At 47.9% G+C, this 20014-nt stretch overlaps 1 protein-coding gene across 3 annotated transcripts in view; it reads left to right on the top strand.

Annotated features, from left to right (window-relative positions):
* Positions 1–19780, top strand: part of THOC5 (THO complex 5) — a 435920-nt gene extending 416140 nt beyond the window's left edge. For all 3 annotated transcript variants that reach the window (XM_029619746.1, XM_029619745.1, XM_029619747.1), the window contains 2 exons: positions 13403–13593; positions 19538–19780. In XM_029619746.1, coding sequence (XP_029475606.1) covers positions 13403–13593; positions 19538–19601 — 255 coding nt within the window. In that variant the 3' untranslated portion in view covers positions 19602–19780. The remainder of the gene's footprint in view (positions 1–13402; positions 13594–19537) is intronic.
* The last annotated feature ends 234 nt before the right edge of the window (positions 19781–20014 follow it).

Here is a 20014-nt window from a genome sequence, read left to right as displayed (position 1 = left end):
CTGCATCCGACCTAATCCGTACAACAGCCAAGGGGGTCTCATCCTCAGTAGCAGCCAGGAGGCAGCTCTGGATACGGAACTGGTCAGCCGATGCTCCTTCTAAGACACGCCTCACCAGAATGCCCTTTAAGGGCTCTCTCCTGTTCGGCAGCGACCTTGATAAACTGGCCAGCACATGGGGCGCCTCTCCAGTACCTCGACTGCCGGAAGACAGGTTCAAAAGGAACCAGCGCACCTTTCCAAGGCCATCCAGAGGCAGAAGCTCCCAACGCTTCATTCCCTATAGGACTCGCTACCAGGCACCTCGTCCTCAGGCCAGGAACCAGTCCTTTCGGACCAAGCAGCACAAGAGGGGAGCCGGCTCGGGTTCAGGTCCCGGCCGCGCCTCCCAATGAGAATCAGCTGATCCATCCAGGGGACGGAGCCATAGTGGGCAGGTTAACCCTCTTCTACCCCAGATGGGTCGAGATAACGTCGGACCAGTGGGTCCTCGCCATCATCCGAGAGGGCTATTATCTGGACTTCCATCACGCCCCTCCGGACAGGTTTGTGGAGTCTCCGTGTCCAAGCCACAAGAAGGCGGCATTAGAAGTTACGCTGGCGAGGCTCCTGTCCTTGAAAGCCATAATCCCAGTACCTGATTGGGAAATGGATTCTGGACACTATTCCATTTATTTCATGGTACCCAAGAAAGAGAGGGCACTTTCCGGCCCGTATTAGACCTCAAGTCAGTCAACCGATACTTAAGGGTCCCGAGGTTTTGCATGGAAAGTCTGCGCTCAGTCAAGACCGCAGTACAGCCAGGGGAGTTCCTCACGGCCTTAGACTTGTCAGAAGCCTACCTGCATATCCCGATCCATTCGGATCATCAGCGCTACCTACGCTTCAAGGTTCTGGGACGACACTTCCAATTCCGGGCTTTGCCCTTTGGGTTAGCCACAGCACCGCGGACCTTCACCAAGGTGATCGTAGTGGTAGCAGCGGCGCTCAGATGGGAAGGAATCCTTGTCCATCCCTACCTAGACGATTGGCTGATCAGGGCAAAATCCCGAGAGGAGAGCCATCGGGCAACCAACAGAGTGATCGCCCTTCTGGAAAGCTTGGGATGGGTAGTCAACCTGAACAAGAGTTGCCTACAGCCTTCCCAATCACTGGAATACCTGGGAGTCCAGTTCGACACCCAGGCAGACAAAGTCAGTCTCACTACCGTCTACGGTCCTTGATGGGAGCCAGTCGGCCCATAGCTTGGGATTATCTGCAGGTTCTCGGTCTCATGGCATCCACCCTGGAAGTGGTACCCTGGGCAAGGGCCCATATGAGACCTCTACAACGCTCCCTGCTCTCTCGATGGAGCCCCCGCTTCCGGAATTACTCCATGCATCTACCTCTACCAGCCAGAGTGCGGACTCAGCTACGGTGGTGGTTGCAGTCCAACCACACGAGCAGGGGGGTCGAAGATGTCCTCCCCCACGTGGATTCTGCTCACCACAGATGCCAGCCTGAGCGAATGGGGAGCACACTGCGAAGAGCTCACCGCCCAAGGGCGTTGGAACAGAGAAGAGTCGGGGTGGAACATCAACCGTCTAGAGGCTCGGGCAGTCCGGTTAGCCTGCCTGCAATTTGCCCACAGGTTGAGGAACAGAGCAGTCAGAGTGATGTCAGACAACGCCACCACGGTGGCATACATCAACCGACAGGGCAGAACCAGAAGTCAACGGGTATCCCTAGAGATAGCCCCGCTGATGGCTTGGGCAGAGGCAAATCTCCAGGACATCTCCGCCGTCCACATTGCCGGAAGGGACAACACCGCGGCAGATTTCCTCAGCAGGGAAAGCCTAAATCCGGGAGAATGGCAGCTGTCCCCCACAGCCTTCCAGATGATTGTGGATCAGTGGGGGATTCCGGACATGGACCTACTAGCAGACAGGTCCAATGCTCAAGTACCCAGGTACTTCAGCCGCAAGCGAGATCGTTCTCTCACGGGATCGATGCCCTGGTTCAGCCATGGCCTCCAGGGACTCTGCTATACGCCTTTCCTCCGTGGCCCCTGCTGGGCGCCCTTATACACAAGATTCAGAATCACAAGGGCCTAGTTCTTCTAGTGGCACCAGACTGGCCAAGAAGACTCTGGTACGCGGACATGAGAAGACTACTGGCAGGGGGAGCCCCTTTCCCTGCCTCCTCTCAGGGACCTGCTACGTCAGGGTCCCATCCTCCACGAGGATCCGGCTCAATTCTCTCTTACGGTCTGGCCATTGAGAGGGCTAGGCTGAAGAAAAGAGGTTACTCGGAGCCGGTGATAAATACACTCCTCCGAGCTCGCAAGTCTTCCACATCCCTCTCCTACGTAAGGATCTGGAGAGTATTTGAAGCCTGGTGCGACACTCACGGCACCAATCCACATGCAACCACAATCCCTATTGTTTTGGATTTCCTGCAGGATGGGCTTCAGAAGGGTCTCTCCCTCAGCTCCATCAAGGTCCAAGTGGCTGCGCTGTCTTGCTAAGGTCCCCGGAGGGATGGCAAGACTATTGCCACTCACCCAGATGTTTCCCGCTTCCTGAAAGGAGTCAAGCACATTCGTCCGCCACTGAAGTGGCCAGTGCCCCTGTGGAACCTCAACATAGTTTTGGATTTCCTCGTGGGATCCACCTTCAGACCCCTTCGGGGCCTGTCTCTCCGTTCTCTCACTTTGAAGATGGTGTTCCTGCTGGCAGTGTGTTCAGCACGCCGCATTTCGGAACTACAAGCGCTGTCCTGCCGTGATCCCTTTCTTAGAATCACTTCAGAGGCTATCCATCTTCGCACGGTTCCATCCTTCTTGCCTAAGGTAGTCTCACAATTTCACCTCAACCAAACCATATCCTTGCCAACCATGGCGGGTTTGAAGAAATCAGAAGAAGGGCGTTTGTTACTCCATCTCGACATCGGCAGATTGCTGCCCAGATATCTGGAAATGACAGAAACAGTACGAAAGACAGACCATCTGTTCGTCCTTCTCAGTGGCAAGAAACAAGGAGAAGCGGCCTCTCGGCCCACCATCGCCCGCTGGATTAAAGAAGTTATCAGAGCGGCCTACGTAGAGGCCAGGAAGTCACCACCTCTACAAGTCAAGGCTCATTCTACCAGAGCCCAAGCAGCATCTTGGGCAGAATCTAGGATGCTGTCACCCGCAGAAATATGTAAAGCGTCGACATGGTCCTCCCCCTCCATACCTTCTCCAGGTTTTATCGTCTGGATGTCCAGGCCAGGGAGGACACAGCATTTGCGAGGGCGGTCCTACGCGGTCCTCAGGCAGCCTCCCGCCCACTTCGGGAGTAGCTTTTGTACATACCACTTGTTCTGAGTCCATCTGGCTACACGCTAGGAAATGTTGAGATTACTTACCTGATAATCTCGTTTTCCTTACTGTAGACAGATGGACTCAGCATCCCGCCCGGCTGCCGGTATACAGGGGTTTCACCGATTCAAGGTAAGCCTTATCACTTCTTACATGAGTGCGTCCACTCTACCAGGGGTCGACGCCTTCCAGTTGGGAATGCTGGCGGTCTCCAGCTACTATCAATCGGTCAGGGGAATCCTGTTTTCACTATTTCATTGATCGTCAGTACACATATATCCATAACAGCTTTTGCAAGGAAGATTACTGAATTGTCTCACTTCCTGTGGGGGTATATGTACCCGTGCTGACGTCAGATCAGTCTCCAACTGCTAGCACGAGCACACTATACCCACTTGTTCTGAGTCCATCTGTCTACACTAAGGAAAACGAGATTATCAGGTAAGTAATCTCAACATTTTCTAATGTGGTTAGCTTGTTGGATCTGATCTGGAGCTTTGTCAGAGGTATACTGGATCCCTGCTGCACTGCACCACCCTTAAGTAGTAGAGATGATGTCATGTGAGGAAAACAGGATTCTCTTCCTCCATCTGCTGGTAAAGGGGAAACAACACACCTGTATGGTACTGGTTCAGTGTAGAAGGACTAATGGAAAGGAAATTAACAGGTAAGAAAATGTCTCCATATATATAGATATAGATATATAAATATATATAAAGAGAGAGAAAGAGAGCGAGAGCATTGACTCTATAATATAGTGGAAGGAGATGAAGATATACATCTGGGGAGGAGTCAATAATGTGTAATGGGTATTCCCTCTACGTTACCCGGATCAGTCCAGATTATGGGTTATGCCTCCCTTCCAGCAGGTGGAAACACCCTCACTTAACCTGGTGTGCCTCCTGTATCCCTTCAGTATTTCTCTGTCTCCAGCAGATGGAGGTGATGTAAACCCTGTAGTCTTGCCCTGTTTCTGGGGTTAGGCTATCCCTTAAAATTAACTGAGTGAACTAGCTATAAGTTTTGAATCAAGCAAGTTTAAAAAAAAAAAAAAAAGAGAGAGAAGCTGTTCTACAGGGGAGTGTTTTCCCTATCCTGCCAGAGGGGTTGCTAGATCCTGCGGGGTCATCCTCTCTGGTGGCAGGTTATTGGAGCTGGGGTTGGTAACTCCGCGGGGCTCCAGCCAGGTAAGGTGCTGGGGAAGAGATTTCTGGTGGTGCAGTCCCTCTCTTACCCCGTGGTGATTGATCGAAATTTTTCAAAAATTTTCTTTTTTGTTCTGCTGCAATCCAGGACACCCCCCCCCCGTCCCCCGCCACGATGCAGTGGCCATCTTTGTGTGTGGCATGTGGAGAATCATCCGCGCGGCTTTGTAGGGCTGGTATTTGCTCCCGCTGCCTACTTGAAGGGGATGGCAGCTCCTTTTCAGGGTCTGCAGCATTAGCCAAGCCTCGAGGGGCTCAAAAATGCTCTGCTCCGTGGGAGCTTCTGGCTGATCAGTTTCCCCTCAGTGCAGGGACGGAAGCCATCTTAAACACATTTCCTGAAGCTGAGGCAAGAGCTATGGGGGTGGGGGAGCTTCCCCCAGCGCTTTCACCGGTCCCTGCCAATCCTGAGGATACTTTAGATCAGGACCAGGATTCTTTACAGGAGGATCCTGTTTTCTCACAGGATAAGCAGGATGGTAGTCCTCACATATGGGTGACATCATAGGATGAAGCCCAATCACGGAACAGCTACTGCTGCGTGGAAAAAAGAAGACTGAAGGGGGACCCCTGCTGGCTGCAGGGTTAGTGCCATGCTGGGCATGCCCAGTAGGGGCCAGTCAAAATTCTGGAAACTTTGACAGAAGTGTTCCGTGATTGGGCTCCATCCTATGTCACCCATGTATGAGGACTAACATCCTGCTGTCCTGTGAGAACACCTGTTACAGGTAAGCAACATTTGCTTTACCAGGGGGACAGGATGTTGATTCTGATTCCTTTTCTTTAGATTTTGTTCTCCTTATGCATAAAGCATTTTTTGCTCCGCAAGATGCTGCTTTGCTGTTGAGACCTGCGCAGGGATCATCCCGCAAGGTAGCCAAGTGCACGGATGTGTCCACGTCTCTAAGGGTCGCGAAGTTAAAAGGCGTTGTGGCTTCGGGAGGCTCAGCCGCTCCGGTGGTTCTGGGTAGTGCGGCTGTAGATGCAGGGGTCTCTCCTCCCGGGGTGGGGGGGAATTGGATGATGACCAGGGGAAACAGAACCCCTTGAATGGAGATGACCCCAAGGTGGTTCATCTGTTCCAGAGAGAGGAATTAGAACTCCTTATTCTTGCAGTTCTTTCAAGTGGACCACTATTCCAGTCACAGGCTCGGCGGCTCTCAAGGATCTTCAGGGACCACAAGCTAGAAGTCCTGCTTAAGCGCATTTTTGAGGTGTCAGCCCTGGGTATCCGGGAGGTGGTGTGTAGCAGTTATATGCTGCGAGCGAGCCTGCGCTGGATCCAGCAATTGCTAATGTCTAGAGTTCTTCCTCCGGGAGAGTCCGAGCAGGTGCAGCATTTGGAAGCTGCGATGGCATATGGGGCGGATGCACTATATGACCTGCTCCGCACCTCCGCTCGCACCATGTTGTCGGCAGTGTCGGCATGGTGACTTGTGTGGCTCCGCAAGTGGTCAGCGGAGGTTTCCTCCAAACCTCAGCTTGGGGCTATTCCGTTTAAAGGTGTCTGTTTGTTCGGGGATGATTTGGAGCAATTGATAAAGTACTTGGGGGAGAACACAAGTTACCAGCGCACAGACCGAAACCCTCTAGAGATTTCCCATCCTCCCGCTCTCGTTTTCGGGGGCAGTGGATGTTTCGGCAGAACAGGCAGCAAGCAGCCGGTCAGCGGCATCCGTTGGCCAGGAGCCAAGCCTGGTCCTTGTACTTTCGGGGACGCAGAATCTCTAGAGAGGGGGTCCTTCCTCCTCTCTTGTCTCCAAAACTAAACAATGAGATGGGGGCCAGCCCATCCCTCGATCCCTCGGGTTGGGGGTCGCCTGCACCAGTTTTACGAGGCATGGGCCAGAATTACTTCCGATCAGTGGTGCTAAGCATAATAGAACAAGGCTACGCTTTGGAATTTGCTCGGCTTCTCAGAGACTTCTACTTAATATTTCCACGAGGTCCACAAGCCAAACGCCAGATTGTGCATCAGACTCTCGAATGTCTCCTAGCCTTGGAAGCGGTAAAGCCGGTTCCTCCAGAACACTGGAGGAAAGGAAACTACTTTGTTTACTTTGTAGTGCCAAAGAAGGAGGGATCCTTCCGGCCAATTTTGGGCCTCAAGAAGGTAAACAAGTCTCAAGGTGTCGCACTTTCGCATGGAGTCTCTGCGTTCAGTCATCACGACTGTATGCAAGGGAGAATTCCTGGCTTCTCTGGATCTGATGGAGGCATACTTGCACATTCCCATCCGCGAAGATCCTCAAAAGTTCCTTCGCTTCATGGTCCTGGGAATGCATTACCAATTCTGCGCTCTGCCCTTCGGTCTCGTGACCGCACCCCGTACGTTTACCAAGGTCATGGTGGTTGTGGCGGCTTCCCTCCAAAGACAAGGCCTCCTCATTCATCCCTACCTGGATGATTGGCTCATCAGGGCAAAGTCAAGGGAATGCAGTGTGGAAGCAATCCACACAGAGAGGAGCACCCGGGAGGCGGTGTGGCGCTTTATGTCCGAGATGGCATAGAGTCCAACAGGATAAAAATCCAGCATGAGACTAAATGCACAATCAAATCTTTATGGGTAGAAATCCCTTGTGTGTTCTGGAAGACTAAAGTGATAGGAGTATACTACTGTCCACCTGGTCAAGATGATGAGACAGCCTGCTAAGAGAAATGCTAAGAGAAATTAGGGAAGCTAACCAAATTGGTAGTGCAGAAATAATGGGAGATTTCAATTACGCTCCTGATGTCAACTTTAAAGACAAAAATTTTGCTGTGGTCCCTCCTGATGCAGCTCACCCGAAACGCGGACCGCGTCGGGGGACTTTATAAGTATTCTTCATGTTCACTTGATTGGAGTTGCCTTACTTAAATGAACTATAAATACCTGAACTTACAATAAAAATAATTGTGAAGTTTGGATGGAACTGTATCTTTGTTCTTGCACTATGTTTATGTGAGTGCTTGCTTATGTGCAAGGTCGCTTCTGCTGATTTCTGGAGATTTCAATTACCCCAATATTGACTGGGTAAATGTATCATTGGGACATGCTAGAGAGATAAAGTTCCTAGATGGAATAAATTAGCTTTATGGAGCAATTGGCTCAGGAACCAACAAGAGAGGAGCAATTTGAGATCTAATTCTAAGTGGAGCACAGGACTTGGTGAGAGAGGTAATGGTGGTGGGGCCGCTTGGCAATAGTGATCATAATATGATCAAATTAGAATTAATGACTGGAAGGGAGACAGTAAGCAAATCCACGGCTCTCGTGCTAAACTTTCAAAAGGGAAACTTTGATAAAATGAGAAAAATAGAAAAAACTGAAAGGAGCAGCTACAAAAGTAAAAAAGTACAAGAGGCATGGTCATTGTTAAAAAAAAAAAAAAAAAAAAAAAAAAAAAAACCATCCTAGAAGAACAGTCCAGATGTATTCCACACAATAAAAAAGGTGGAAAGAAGGCAAAATGATCACTGGCATGGTTAAAGAGGCTATTTTAGCCAAAAAAATCCTTCAAAAATTGGAAGAAGGATTCAACAGAAGAAAACAGGATAATGCATTGATAAGAAAGGCTGAGAGAATTTGAAAAGAAGTTGGCCGAAGAGGCAAAAACTCACAGTAAAAACTTTTAAAAATATATCCGAAGCAGAAAACCTGGGAGGGATTCAATTGGACCGTTAGATGATCGAGGGGTTAAAGGGGCAATTAGAGAAGATAAGACCATCGCAGAAAGATTAAATGATTTTTTTGCTTCAGTGTTTACTGAAGAGGATGTCAGGGAGATACCCATATCGGAGAAGGTTTTAATGGGTAATGATTCAGATGGACTGAACCAAATTATGGTGAACCTAGAAGATGTGGTAGGTCTGATTTACAAACTGAAGAGTAGTAAATTTACTACTGAAGAGTAGTAAATCACCTAGTCCGGATGGTATACACCCCATGGTTCTGAAGGAACTCAAAAATGAAATGTTAGACCTATTAGTAAAAATTTGTAACCTATCATTACAATCATCCATTGTACCTGAAGACTGGAGGATAGCAAATGTAACCCCTTTATTTAAAAAGGGCTCCAGGGGCGATCCGGGAAACTACAGACTAGTTAGCCTGACTTCAGTGCCAGGAAAAATAGTGGAGAGTGTTCTAAATATCAAAATCACAGAACATATAGAAAGACATGGTTTAATGGAACAAAGCATGGCTTTACCCGGGGCAAGTCTTGCCTCACAAATCTGCTTCACTTTTTTGAAGGAGTTAATAAACATGTGGATAAAGGTGAACCAGTAGATGTGGTATATTTGGATTTTAGGAAGGCGTTTGATGAAGTTCCTCATGAGAGGCTTCTAGGAAAAGTAGTCATGGGATAGGTAGCGATGTCCTTTCGTGGATTGCAAACTGGCTAAAAGACAGGAAACAGAGTAGGATTAAATGGACAATTTTCTCAGTGGAAGGGAGTGGGCCGTGGAGTGCCTCAGGGATCTGTATTGGGACCCGTACTTTTCAAAATATTTATAAATTATCTGGAAAGAAATACGACGAGTGAGGCAATGAAATTTGCAGATGATACAAAATTGTTCAGAGTAGTTAAATCACAAGCAGATTGTGATAAATTGCAGGAAGACCTTGTGAGACTGGAAAATTGGGCATCCAAATGGCAGATGAAATTTAATGTGGATATGTGCAAGGTGATGCATATAGGGAAAAATAACCCATGCTATAATTACACGATGTTGGGTTCCATATTAGGTGCTACAACCCAAGAAAGAGATCTAGGTGTCATAGTGGATAACACATTGAAATCGTCGGTTCAGTGTGCTGCGGCAGTCAAAAAAGCAAACAGAATGTTGGGAATTATTAGAAAAGGAATGATGAATAAAACGGAAAATGTCATAATGCCTCTGTATCGCTCCATGGTGAGACCGCACCTTGAATACTGTGTACAATTCTGGTCGCCGCATCTCAAAAAGGATATAGTTGCGATGGAGAAGGTACAGAGAAGGGCTACCAAAATGATAAGGGGAATGGAACAACTCCCCTATGAGGAAAGACTAAAGAGGTTAGGACTTTTCAGCTTGGAGAAGAGACGACTGAGGGGGGATATGATAGAGGTGTTTAAAATCATGAGAGGTCTAGAATGGGTAGATGTGAATCGGTTATTTACTCTTTCGGATAGTAGAAGGACTAGGGGACACTCCATGAAGTTAGCATGGGGCACATTTAAAACTAATCGGAGAAAGTTCTTTTTTACTCAACGCACAATTAAACTCTGGAATGTGGTTAGTGCAGTTAGTATAGCTGTGTTTAAAAAAGGATTGGATAAGTTCTTGGAGGAGAAGTCCATTACCTGCTATTAAGTTCACTTAGAGAATAGCCACTGCCATTTGCAATGGTTACATGGAATAGACTTAGTTTTTGGGTACTTGCCAGGTTCTTATGGCCTGGATTGGCCACTGTTGGAAACAGGATGCTGGGCTTGATGGACCCTTGGTCTGACCCAGTATGGCATTTTCTTATGTTCTTATGTTCTTAAAAAAGCAAACAGAATGTTGGGAATTATTAGGGAATGGTGAATAAAACAGATAATGTCATAATGCCTCTGTATCGCTCCATGGTGAGACCACACCTTGAATACTGTGTACAATTCTGGTCGCCCCATCTCAAAAAAGATATAGCTGTGATGAAGAAGGTACAGAGAAGGGCGACCAATATGATAAATGGAATGGAACAGCTCCCCTATGAGGAAAGACTAAAGAGGTTAGGACTTTTCAGCTTGGAGAAGAGACGGCTGAAGGGGGATATGATAGAGGTGTTTAAAATCATGAGAGGTCTAGAACGAGTTAATGTGAATCAGTTAATTACTCTTTCGCATAATAGACTAGGGGGCACTCCATGAAGTTAGCATGTGGCACATTTAAAACTAATCAAAGAAAGTTCTTTTTCACTCAATGCACAATTAAACTCTGGAATTTGTTGCCAGAGGATGTGGTTAGTGCAGTTAGTATAGCTGTGTTTAAAAAAAGGATTGGATAAGTTCTTGGAGGAGAAGTGCATTACCTGCTATTAATTTAGTTGACTTAAAAAATAGCCACTGCTATTACTAGCAACAGTAGAATGGAATAGACTTAGTTTTTGGGTACTTGCCAGGTTCTTATGGCCTGGATTGGCCACTGTTGGAAACAAGATGCTGGGCTTGATGGACCCTTGGTCTGACCCAGTATGGCATGTTCTTCTGTTCTTAAGGTCACCACTTTCTTGGAATCCCTCGGCTGGGTAATCATTCAGGCCAAGAGCAATCTTGTCCCCTCTCAGACGTTGGAATTTCTGGGAGTCCGGTTCGACTCTGGTCGGGAAAGTTTTTCTCCCGACGGACCGAATGAACAAATTGATGGGGCAAGTTCGTCGCTTGTTGGCACTCCCGCTGCACAGGGCCTGGGACTACCTTAAAGTTCTCGGCTCGATGGCATCTACTCTGGAGGTGGTACGCAGGGCCATTGCTCATATGAGACTGTTACAACGAGCATTGCTTTCCCAGTGGGAACCCAAGTCGGAGAATTTCCAATTCACTCTGCCACTCACCGATCACGCCAGGTCCAGTCTTGGGTGGTGGCTTTGCCCACACAACCTATCTCAAGGGGTAAATCTAGAAGTTCCGAACTAGATAGTGGTGACCACGGATGCCAGTCTCTCTGGCTGGGGAGCTGTTTGCCAGTATCTTTCAGTTCAGGGCAGCTGGTCCCCGGAGGAGTCCGGATGGTCGATCAATTGCCTGCAGACCAGAGCGGTTCGCTTTGCCTTGCAACATTTTCTCCCCCGATTACGCCATCAGGTGGTTCTCGTCCTATCCGAGAATGCGACGGTGGTGGCCTATATCAACCGTCAAGGAGGCTGTACCCAACGAGGCGGAGCTACTCATGGTTTGGGCGGAGCAAAATCTTGCGATGCTAGCAGCTTCTCACATCGCCAGGAAGGACAATATACAAGTGGACTTCCTGAGTCTGAGGCACATAGATCCCGGAGAGTGGGAACTCTTGGACAGAGCGATGGATCTCATTTTTCGCAGATGGGGGACTCCCCACATGGACTTGATGGCAACGCGGGAAAATGCCAAGGCTCCTCGCTTTTTCAGTCGCAGGAGAGATCATGGCGCAGAGGGGGTTGATGTGCTAGTACTTCCCTGGCCAACATCAGTTCTCCTGTACGTGTTCCCTCCTTGGCCTCTGGTAGGCAAGGTGCTTCGCAGAATAGAGGTCCACCCAGGGAGGGTAATCCTCGTGGCTCCCGAGTGGCCCCGACATCTGTGGTTTGCGGATCTCATCAATCTGGCCATGGATGGCCCTCTACGACTCTGGCATCTTCTGCGTCTTCTCCGTCAAGGGCCTATATCTTTCAACCAGGCAGCTCGCTTTTGAAAGGCGGAGATTAAGAAAGAAGGAGTATTATGTGGAGGTGATCACTACACTGCTACAAGCCAGGAAAACATCTACCTCTCTCTCATACATTAGAGTATGGAGGTTTTTTGAGACGTGGTGGCGTGAGCGAGAGATTTTTCCCAGACACACTACGATTGCTCAGATGTTAAGCTTTTTGCAATGTGGTTTAGCCAAGGGCTTGCCTTTTAACTCCCGGGTACAGGTGGCGGCCTTAGGCACTTTGGTTTGTAGCTCGGTGCCGTCACATCCAGATGTGGTGTGTTTCCTCAGAGGAGTAAGGCATTTGAAGCCCCCTGTCCGTCCGGTATGTCCGTCATGGAGTCTTAATTTGGTTCTTCGCGTATTGTGTGATCCGCAGTTTTTACCCATTAGGTCGGTGACATTGAAGGACCTCACCTTGAAAACGGTGTTTTTGGTAGCTATATGCCCAGCTCGCTGAATTTCTGAGTTGCAGGCTGTCTCCTGTAGGAAACCCTTTTTGAGAATCTCTGACTCAGGAGTTTCTCTCCGAACGGTTCTGTCCTTTTTGCCCAAAGTGGTCTCATCTTTTCAATTAAGCCAATCTGTTGAGATTCCGGCTTTTCCTAATTTGTCGAATGATGTTCCACATGCACGAGAACTTCGTCTGCTAGATGTTCGGCGTTCCTTGTTATGTTACTTGGAAGTCACAAATTCTTTCAGACTCTCAAATCGTTTGTTTGTCCTATGGAGCGGTTCCAGGAAGGGTCACAAGGAAAGAAAGCTATGGTTACATGTTACCACTTGGTCCTGTTCTCTCCTTTACCTCAAGTTCTAAGTTCCTACAAAGTTAGCCTTGTTATTTTATACCCACTTGTTTGATGTAATTTTCCAATATTGGTTCTGTGTAAACCGAAGTGGTATGTACTAGTACATGAACTCCGGTATATAAAAGCCTTTAAATAAATAAATAAATAAATATGTTCGTTCTTAAAGTTCTGTTCGTGCTTGATTCATTGCTAGTCTTATTCTGCTTTGATACTTTATATACTGAAGGGATGCAGGAGACACACCAGATTGTGAGGGTGCCTTTCAAGTTTTTCTTTGTCTCTACCTGCTAGAAGGGAGGCATAACCCATGGTCTGGACTGATCCATGGTACTACAGGAACGAAAACTATCAGGTAAGAACCAATTTTCTTATACGTTATAAAATAGATCATGGTTAAATATATATACTTCAGTCTAGTGAAACACCTGCAAAGGCAGCTTTGTGTATAGATGTAACAGGACAGAAGGAAAGGCCTGAGATTAGTGCTTTAAAGAGAATTGTGCAGTTGGATATCCTCTTGGATATGTTGAGGTATGAAAGGAAGATGGGGGAAGGACACATCTTGATGCTTACCTTTCTTTTTTTCTTTCTTTCTTGATCTTAAAAGAAAAATCTTTTTTCGCTGATAAAGTAATGATGGATCTGTTTCAATTTAGGCCCTAGAGAGCGAAGTTAATGTCTACTACAAGGAGCTGTGTAGGCCCAAGCCAGGCTACCAGCTCCTGACCAATCAGCTGCAGCGTCTATGCATGGGGCTTGACGTCTACTTGGAAACAGAAAGTCATGACAATAGCGTGGAGGGGCCCAAGGAGTTCCCCCAGGAGAAGATGTGCCTGCGCCTGGTCAGGTAGGTTCAGCATTGCCACTGCCTTCCTTCACTCCCATGCCCCTAAGCCAGAGAGCCATATCATACTGTAAAAGAGGAAGCATAGAGCAGAATTAAATGCTTCATCTCAGCTGTTGAGCCCTGGCAGAAAGGGTTAAGATGGGTAAAATAAATACAAGTGTAAGAGGAAAGGGATTACTGTTGACTGGGTGCTGCAGTGATCTTCAGTGTGCTTCTCAAAACAGTAACTACAGATTTTTACCTTGTGATGCCTAATGAGAGAACCTTTGTTCCATTTTTATATCTTGCATTCAGTCTAAAAGTAAAAGCACAGAAACCCAACTCCAAAAGAACTGAGCCTGGGTCCAGGGATGTAGGGTTTTACCCTGAACTAGTTCTGCTGCACTGGGAAAAGGTGCTGTCGGCATAAAAGGCCTAGAGAACATAGCAATGCTCTATGTTGACTAGCTGAGAAAAGCAAAATCACATATAAAAAGAGTATGCATATTTCACACATGCTATGTAGTTTTTCTCCCAGGACAAACAGGATGGTAGTCCTCACATATGGGTGATGTCATCAGACTGAGCCCTGTCATGGAATACTTTTGTCAAAGTTTCTAGAACTTTGACTGGCACACTGAGCATGCCCAGCATGCCATAATCCCTGTGGGCACAGGGGTCTCCCTTCAGTCTTTCTTTCCGCACTGCAGTTTGCCTCGCGGGTTAGGAGCTCTCTGAGATTTCTCACCTTTTTTCCTCACGGGAAAACTCAGTTTACTTCTTTAAAAGTTCCCTAACAGGGGTCTCCCATCGCACTTCGTTCCCTCCGCTCTGTGAGTACTTTTCCTGTGTCTCCGGTCGGTTCCTGCCGCCTTACCATTCGGTTCCCTCAGGTCACTGACCGTTTCACGTCCCTTTTTTTTTTTTCCCTGGCATGGTGACCGTGTTCAGAAAGTGCCCAGAGTGTCTGCGAACAATGTCAATTACGGACTCTCACACTTTCTGTGTTCTGTGCCTGGGCCTATCGCACGATGTCCGCCAGTGTCCCCGATTGCGCCCAAATGACTCCAAAAGGCAGATGTGCCCGTCTTGATAAGATGGGAGACTCTCTTTAAATTAAAGTTAACTCCATCGATTTCTGCCCAGTCATCACTGGCGAGTAAAGGTAGCAGGGAGACGGTGACCGTCCGTCACAAATGCCATCCGGGATATCGGTAGTGTCAACCTCAGTGCAGGGGAAAGACCGGACCGAGCACCAAGGGAAGCACCGGCACAGACGCAATTCCATGCCCGGTGCTGGCATCGATGGCCATCAACCCGCTTTCGAAAAGGGCCATGGGAGAGGAGCCCCCATTCTCCTCTGCACCCGAGACCCTGAGGCATTCCCCACCGACATCGGTGCTGGGTACTGAGCCTCCACAAATTCCTGTGGAAGGGCCAGTAACGCCTAGCCTGTCTCCCCCTGTAGCTGCACTATTCACACCAGCTTTCAGGGAGGAACTGGACATCCTTGTTCGCCAGGCAGTGCTCAATGCCTTCCAAAACCTGTAACCTCCATCGATGCCGGCCCCCATACCGGCACCAACCCCGGAACCATCGATGTTTGCACCATTGCTGGATCGACTCAATATACTCATTAGTGCTTTCCCGACTCAGCCTGTACAATCGGCACCCGCAGCTCCCAATACCTATTCCGGGCTCCTCGGAGGAAGACGACACAACTTCTAGTCCGACTCCAGGTTCATCGGGGCTCTTGGGACCTAAAGTCCACCTTTCCCCTCGATGCCATCAATTCCATCGAGGCCTCCATCGATGCCCACACACCCTGGAATGTTGGACATTCTCCCTCATTCAGGAACTCCCTATGACCTATGGGAGGATGTGGACACAGATACCTCCACATCAGAGGACTTGCTCTCAGAGCCTTCTCCTCCCGAAGACCTTTCCTTCACCAACTTTATCAAGGAAATGTCCGAAACCATCCCCATCAACCTAGTGACGGAAGAGGACACTCGTTACAAGACTTTGGAGGTTCTGCAGTTTGTTGATGCCCCCAAGGAAATTATGGCCATTCCAGTGCATGAAGTCTTGTTGGATCTCCTGCACCGCCTATGGGAGCATCCTGGCAGTATTCCACCAGTCAACAGAAAAACAGATGCAACATACCTAGTACAACATGCCTCAGGCTTTCAGAAACCACAACTGCCTCATCAATCTGTTGTGGTGGAATCCGCACAGAAGAAAGCTAAACGATTACATCCGCATTCCTCAGCTCCCCCTGGTAAAGACCAGAAGTTCCTAGATGGACTGGGTCAAAAGATCTTCCAAGGCTTCATGTTGGTATCCCGGATAGCTTCATACCAACTGTATTTGACCCAGTATCAGAGAAACCTTTGGAAGCAAGTCCAAGATTTTGTGGACTCCTTGCCTCAACAACAGCAAGAAAGCCTGACTGCCATCATCCAAAAAGGGGTTCGAAGCAGGGAAGCATGAGGTAAGAGCGGCATATGACTCCTTCGAGACTGCTTCCCGGTTGTCAGCAACAGAAATCAGTGCTAGAAGATGGGCCTGGCTGAAAGCTTCTGATTTTAAGACCTGAGGTCCAAGATAAGTTTGCTGATCTCCCATGCACTGGAGACAATCTCTTCGGAGATAAAATATAGGACGCAGAGGCTCAGTTGAAGGACCACCACGAGACCCTACATCAATTGTTTACAGTTACCACGGACACTCCCTCCTCATTCCGCAAAAGCTTGAGAAGGGACCCCAGAAGGTCATTGTACCGCTCACGCAAATACTATCCTCCTGCATCTCAAGCGAGACCAGCCAGAGCCACTCAGAGGGAATATACACACCAGCCCAAAGCACCCAGAGCACCACCAGCCCCACAAGCTGTTCCAGCCTCTGGATTTTGATGCGTTTCCAGAGAACAGTGGCCAATCGTCAATGAAACCAAACCCAGAAATACCCGTAGGAGGCAGATTACGCCACTTCCAACACAACTGGCGCCTCATAACAGATCAATGGGTAATATCCATCATAGCCCAGGGATACCGTTTAAACTTCCTCACAGTACCCCCCGAACTCTCCACCCAATCCACTCTGTGCCCGAAAAGACCACACATTGCTTCTAGAGTCAGAACTTTCCACCCTTCTGCGAACCAGGGCTGTAGAAACCGTCCCTCTGACACAGAGGGGTAGAGGGTTCTACTCGTGTTATTTTCTGATTCCAAAAAAATCGGGTGGTCTCCGCCCCATTCTAGACCTCCGCAATCTCCCCTATACAACAAGGAGATTGGCTCTGTTGGCTGGACCTTCAGGACGCTTACGCACATATCGCCATATTCCCACATCACTGCAGATATCTGTGCTTCATAGTGGGTCACAAACATTTTCAATACTGAGTTCTGCCATTTGGTCTGGCCTCAGCGCCTCAAGTGTTTACAAAATGCCTAGCAGCGGCTGTGTTTCCTTACCTGGACGACTGGCTAATAAAGCAAGGAGCTCTCAACTCTCTAAAGCTCACTATGAATCTTCTACACTCGCTAGGATTTCTAATCAAGTACCAGAAATACCACTTGAATCCATCTCACCTCCTTACCTTCATCGGAGCAGATTTGGGCACCACAGTCGCAAAGGCCTTCCTGCCCAATGACCGTGCAGACATACTCTCCAAACTGGCTACATCTCTGCGCACATACAAAACAGCCTCAGCCCATCAATTCCTCAAGTTGCTGGGCCACATGGCTTCCATGGTCCACATCACTCCTATGGCCAGGCTAGCCATGAGAATAACTCAATGGACTTTGAAATCTCAGTGGCTCCAAGCCACTCAACCTCTTTCATCCCTGATCCATGTAACCGACAAGCTGTGTCTGTCACTTACCTGATAGACAAACAGAGCCAACTTGCTGACAGGTCTATAGTTCCAGCAACCAGTTCCTCCAGTGACCTTCTCCACAGACTCATCCAACTTGGGTTGGGGAGCTCATGTGAACAACCTTCAAACTCAAGGTACTTGGACACAACTTGAAGCAAAGTTTCAAATCAACTTCCTAGAGCTTCGAGCCATACATTATGATCTATATGCATTCAAGGACTGCCTTTCATACAAGACTGTTCTGGCACCTTTCAGACTCTGGTCTCCAGACTTCCTCAGTACGGGCACACCTCAGTGCCATCTCAGCATACCACAAGAGAATAGGGGATGCCCCAATAACAGTGCAACCCCTTGTGAGTCTGTTTGAGGGGCCTACTACAATTTAAGCCCCCTCTCTGGCCATCAGTTACTGAATGGGACCTAAACATAGTACTTACAAGACTCATGTGTTCCCCGTTTGGGCCTTTGCACTCCTGTAATGTTAAATCATGGAAAGTTCTTTTCCTAGTAGCCATTACCTCTGCTCAAAGGGTCAGTGAGTTACAAGCCCTTGTCGTATACTCCCCTGTACAAGGTTCCTCCATGACCGAGTGGTCCTCCACACTCTCCCTAAATTCCTTTCCAAGGTGGTAACCGACTTTCACCTTAATCAGTCTGTAGTCTTGCCCACCTTTTTCCCAAGGCCTCACTCTCACCAGGGTGAGAGAGTTTTACACAGCTTGGGCAGTAAACGTGCACTTGCATTTTACCTAGACCGCACTGCAGTCCATAGGAAATCCACCCAACACTTTGCTTCTTTCGATAAAAACAAACTAAGTGTTGCAGTGGGCAAACAACTCTCTCCAACTGGCTAGCAGACTGTATCGAATTCTGCTATGAGAAAGCAGGCCTTCTCCTTTAGGGACGAGTGAAGGCGCACTCAGTAAGAGCCATGGCAACATCAGTAGCACATTTTCATTCAGTACCAATTGCTGAGATCTGTAAAGCTGCAACATGGAGCTCTCTCCACACATTTGCAGCACATTACTGCCTGGACAAGGAAGGACATCAAGACTCTGCCTTTGGCCAATCCGTCTTGAAAAACTTATTTCCAGTATAATCCCAATTTCTTGCACATCCATCTGCTGTGATTTTCAGGCTGCCTCATTTTTCCCAACAGTACACCAGTTGTTGGGCCCATTGCACAAGTTGTACACTGTTGGTCCACATAAATATGAGTCAGCCTGTAGCTTGCTAATCACCCACATGTGAGGACTACCATCCTGCTTGTTCTGGGAGAAAGCAGAGTTGCTTACCTGTAACAGGTGTTCTCCCAGGACAGCAGGATGTAGTCCTCACAAAACTCACCCGCCACCCCGCCAAGTTGGGTCCGAAACCGTTTTATTATTTTATTTTTTCGCTCGCACCTTTTGCTACAAATGAGACAAAAGGGAGACTCCTGTGGCCACAGGGATTATGGCATGCTGGGCATGCTCAGTGTGCCAGTCAAAGTTCTAGAAACTTTGACAAAAGTATTCTGTGACAGGGCTCAGTCTGATGACGTCACCCATATGTGAGAACAACATTCTGCTGTCCTGGGAGAACACCTGTTACAGGTAAGCAACTCTGCTGTCAAGTGGGTGTCCCCTCTTGGCATCTAGGAAGCAATGAGGAAGTCTGGCAGCTTCCAGCAGTTTTTCACTATTGGGGTTTAATTCTATAATTTTTCTTTTAATCCTCACTAGAAATGTATACTCCCATCAGGATATGTTTTCATATCCTGATGGGAGTATCCCATGGTATGACCCAGGTATTTCTGGATTGGGGTTTGTGTATTACCACAGTGTAGTTCACACTGAGAGTTTTCAAAAATTCTGTCTGAGCCATAGACACGTTCAGCCAAAACAGAAGCAAACACTTTCAGCACATTTTTGTTTAATTTCTCAGGTGTATGAGTAAAACTGTCTTACTTTTTGTAATCTGCTTTTGAGACCAAACCTGGCAAAAAGCAGAATATCAAATCTTCATAAATAAATCAAAATGTTTGATGCAGTGTTGAATGTTACCCATCCTTTGAGGCCCTCTTTCTTTTAATTTCTTCCCTAGGGGTCCCAGTCGGATGAAGCCTTTTAAGTTTAACTTTCCCCAAGGGTTCTTCAGCCACCGCTGACCTTTGTGGGGGCATCATGGAGCAGACCAGTCCTGGATCGTGTTAACCCATTGTTGCAGACTTTCTAATGGTCCCTGCCATAAAACCTCATACCACGTACAATTTCATTTTCGTTTTCCATTGTGTGTTTCTCTTGCACAGTGAAATACACTCAATTAAATTTTAACAAGGTAAAGAAATGAGGCTGTGCTGTCTTTTTTTATTTTTTATCATTTGCTTGAATAGTGGGACTTGGAAAGAAGAATGCTTTTCAGATATTTTGTGGGGATGAACAGGGGAGGGGGAGTTTGGAAATGTACTAACACACCCTGATGCTGATGGGCTGTTGTCATGCTGGTGAAGAAGCAAAACTATCCAAAGAAACCTAGCACTCGGGAGTTCTACTGCAAAAGGAATATTTCCTCTGCATTCTT

Source organism: Rhinatrema bivittatum, chromosome 11 (genome assembly GCF_901001135.1).
Source record: "Rhinatrema bivittatum chromosome 11, aRhiBiv1.1, whole genome shotgun sequence".
NCBI lineage: Eukaryota > Metazoa > Chordata > Amphibia > Gymnophiona > Rhinatrematidae > Rhinatrema > Rhinatrema bivittatum.
The sequence above is the reverse complement of the archived record's forward strand: the minus strand, read 5'-3'. Positions and strand labels throughout refer to the sequence as shown.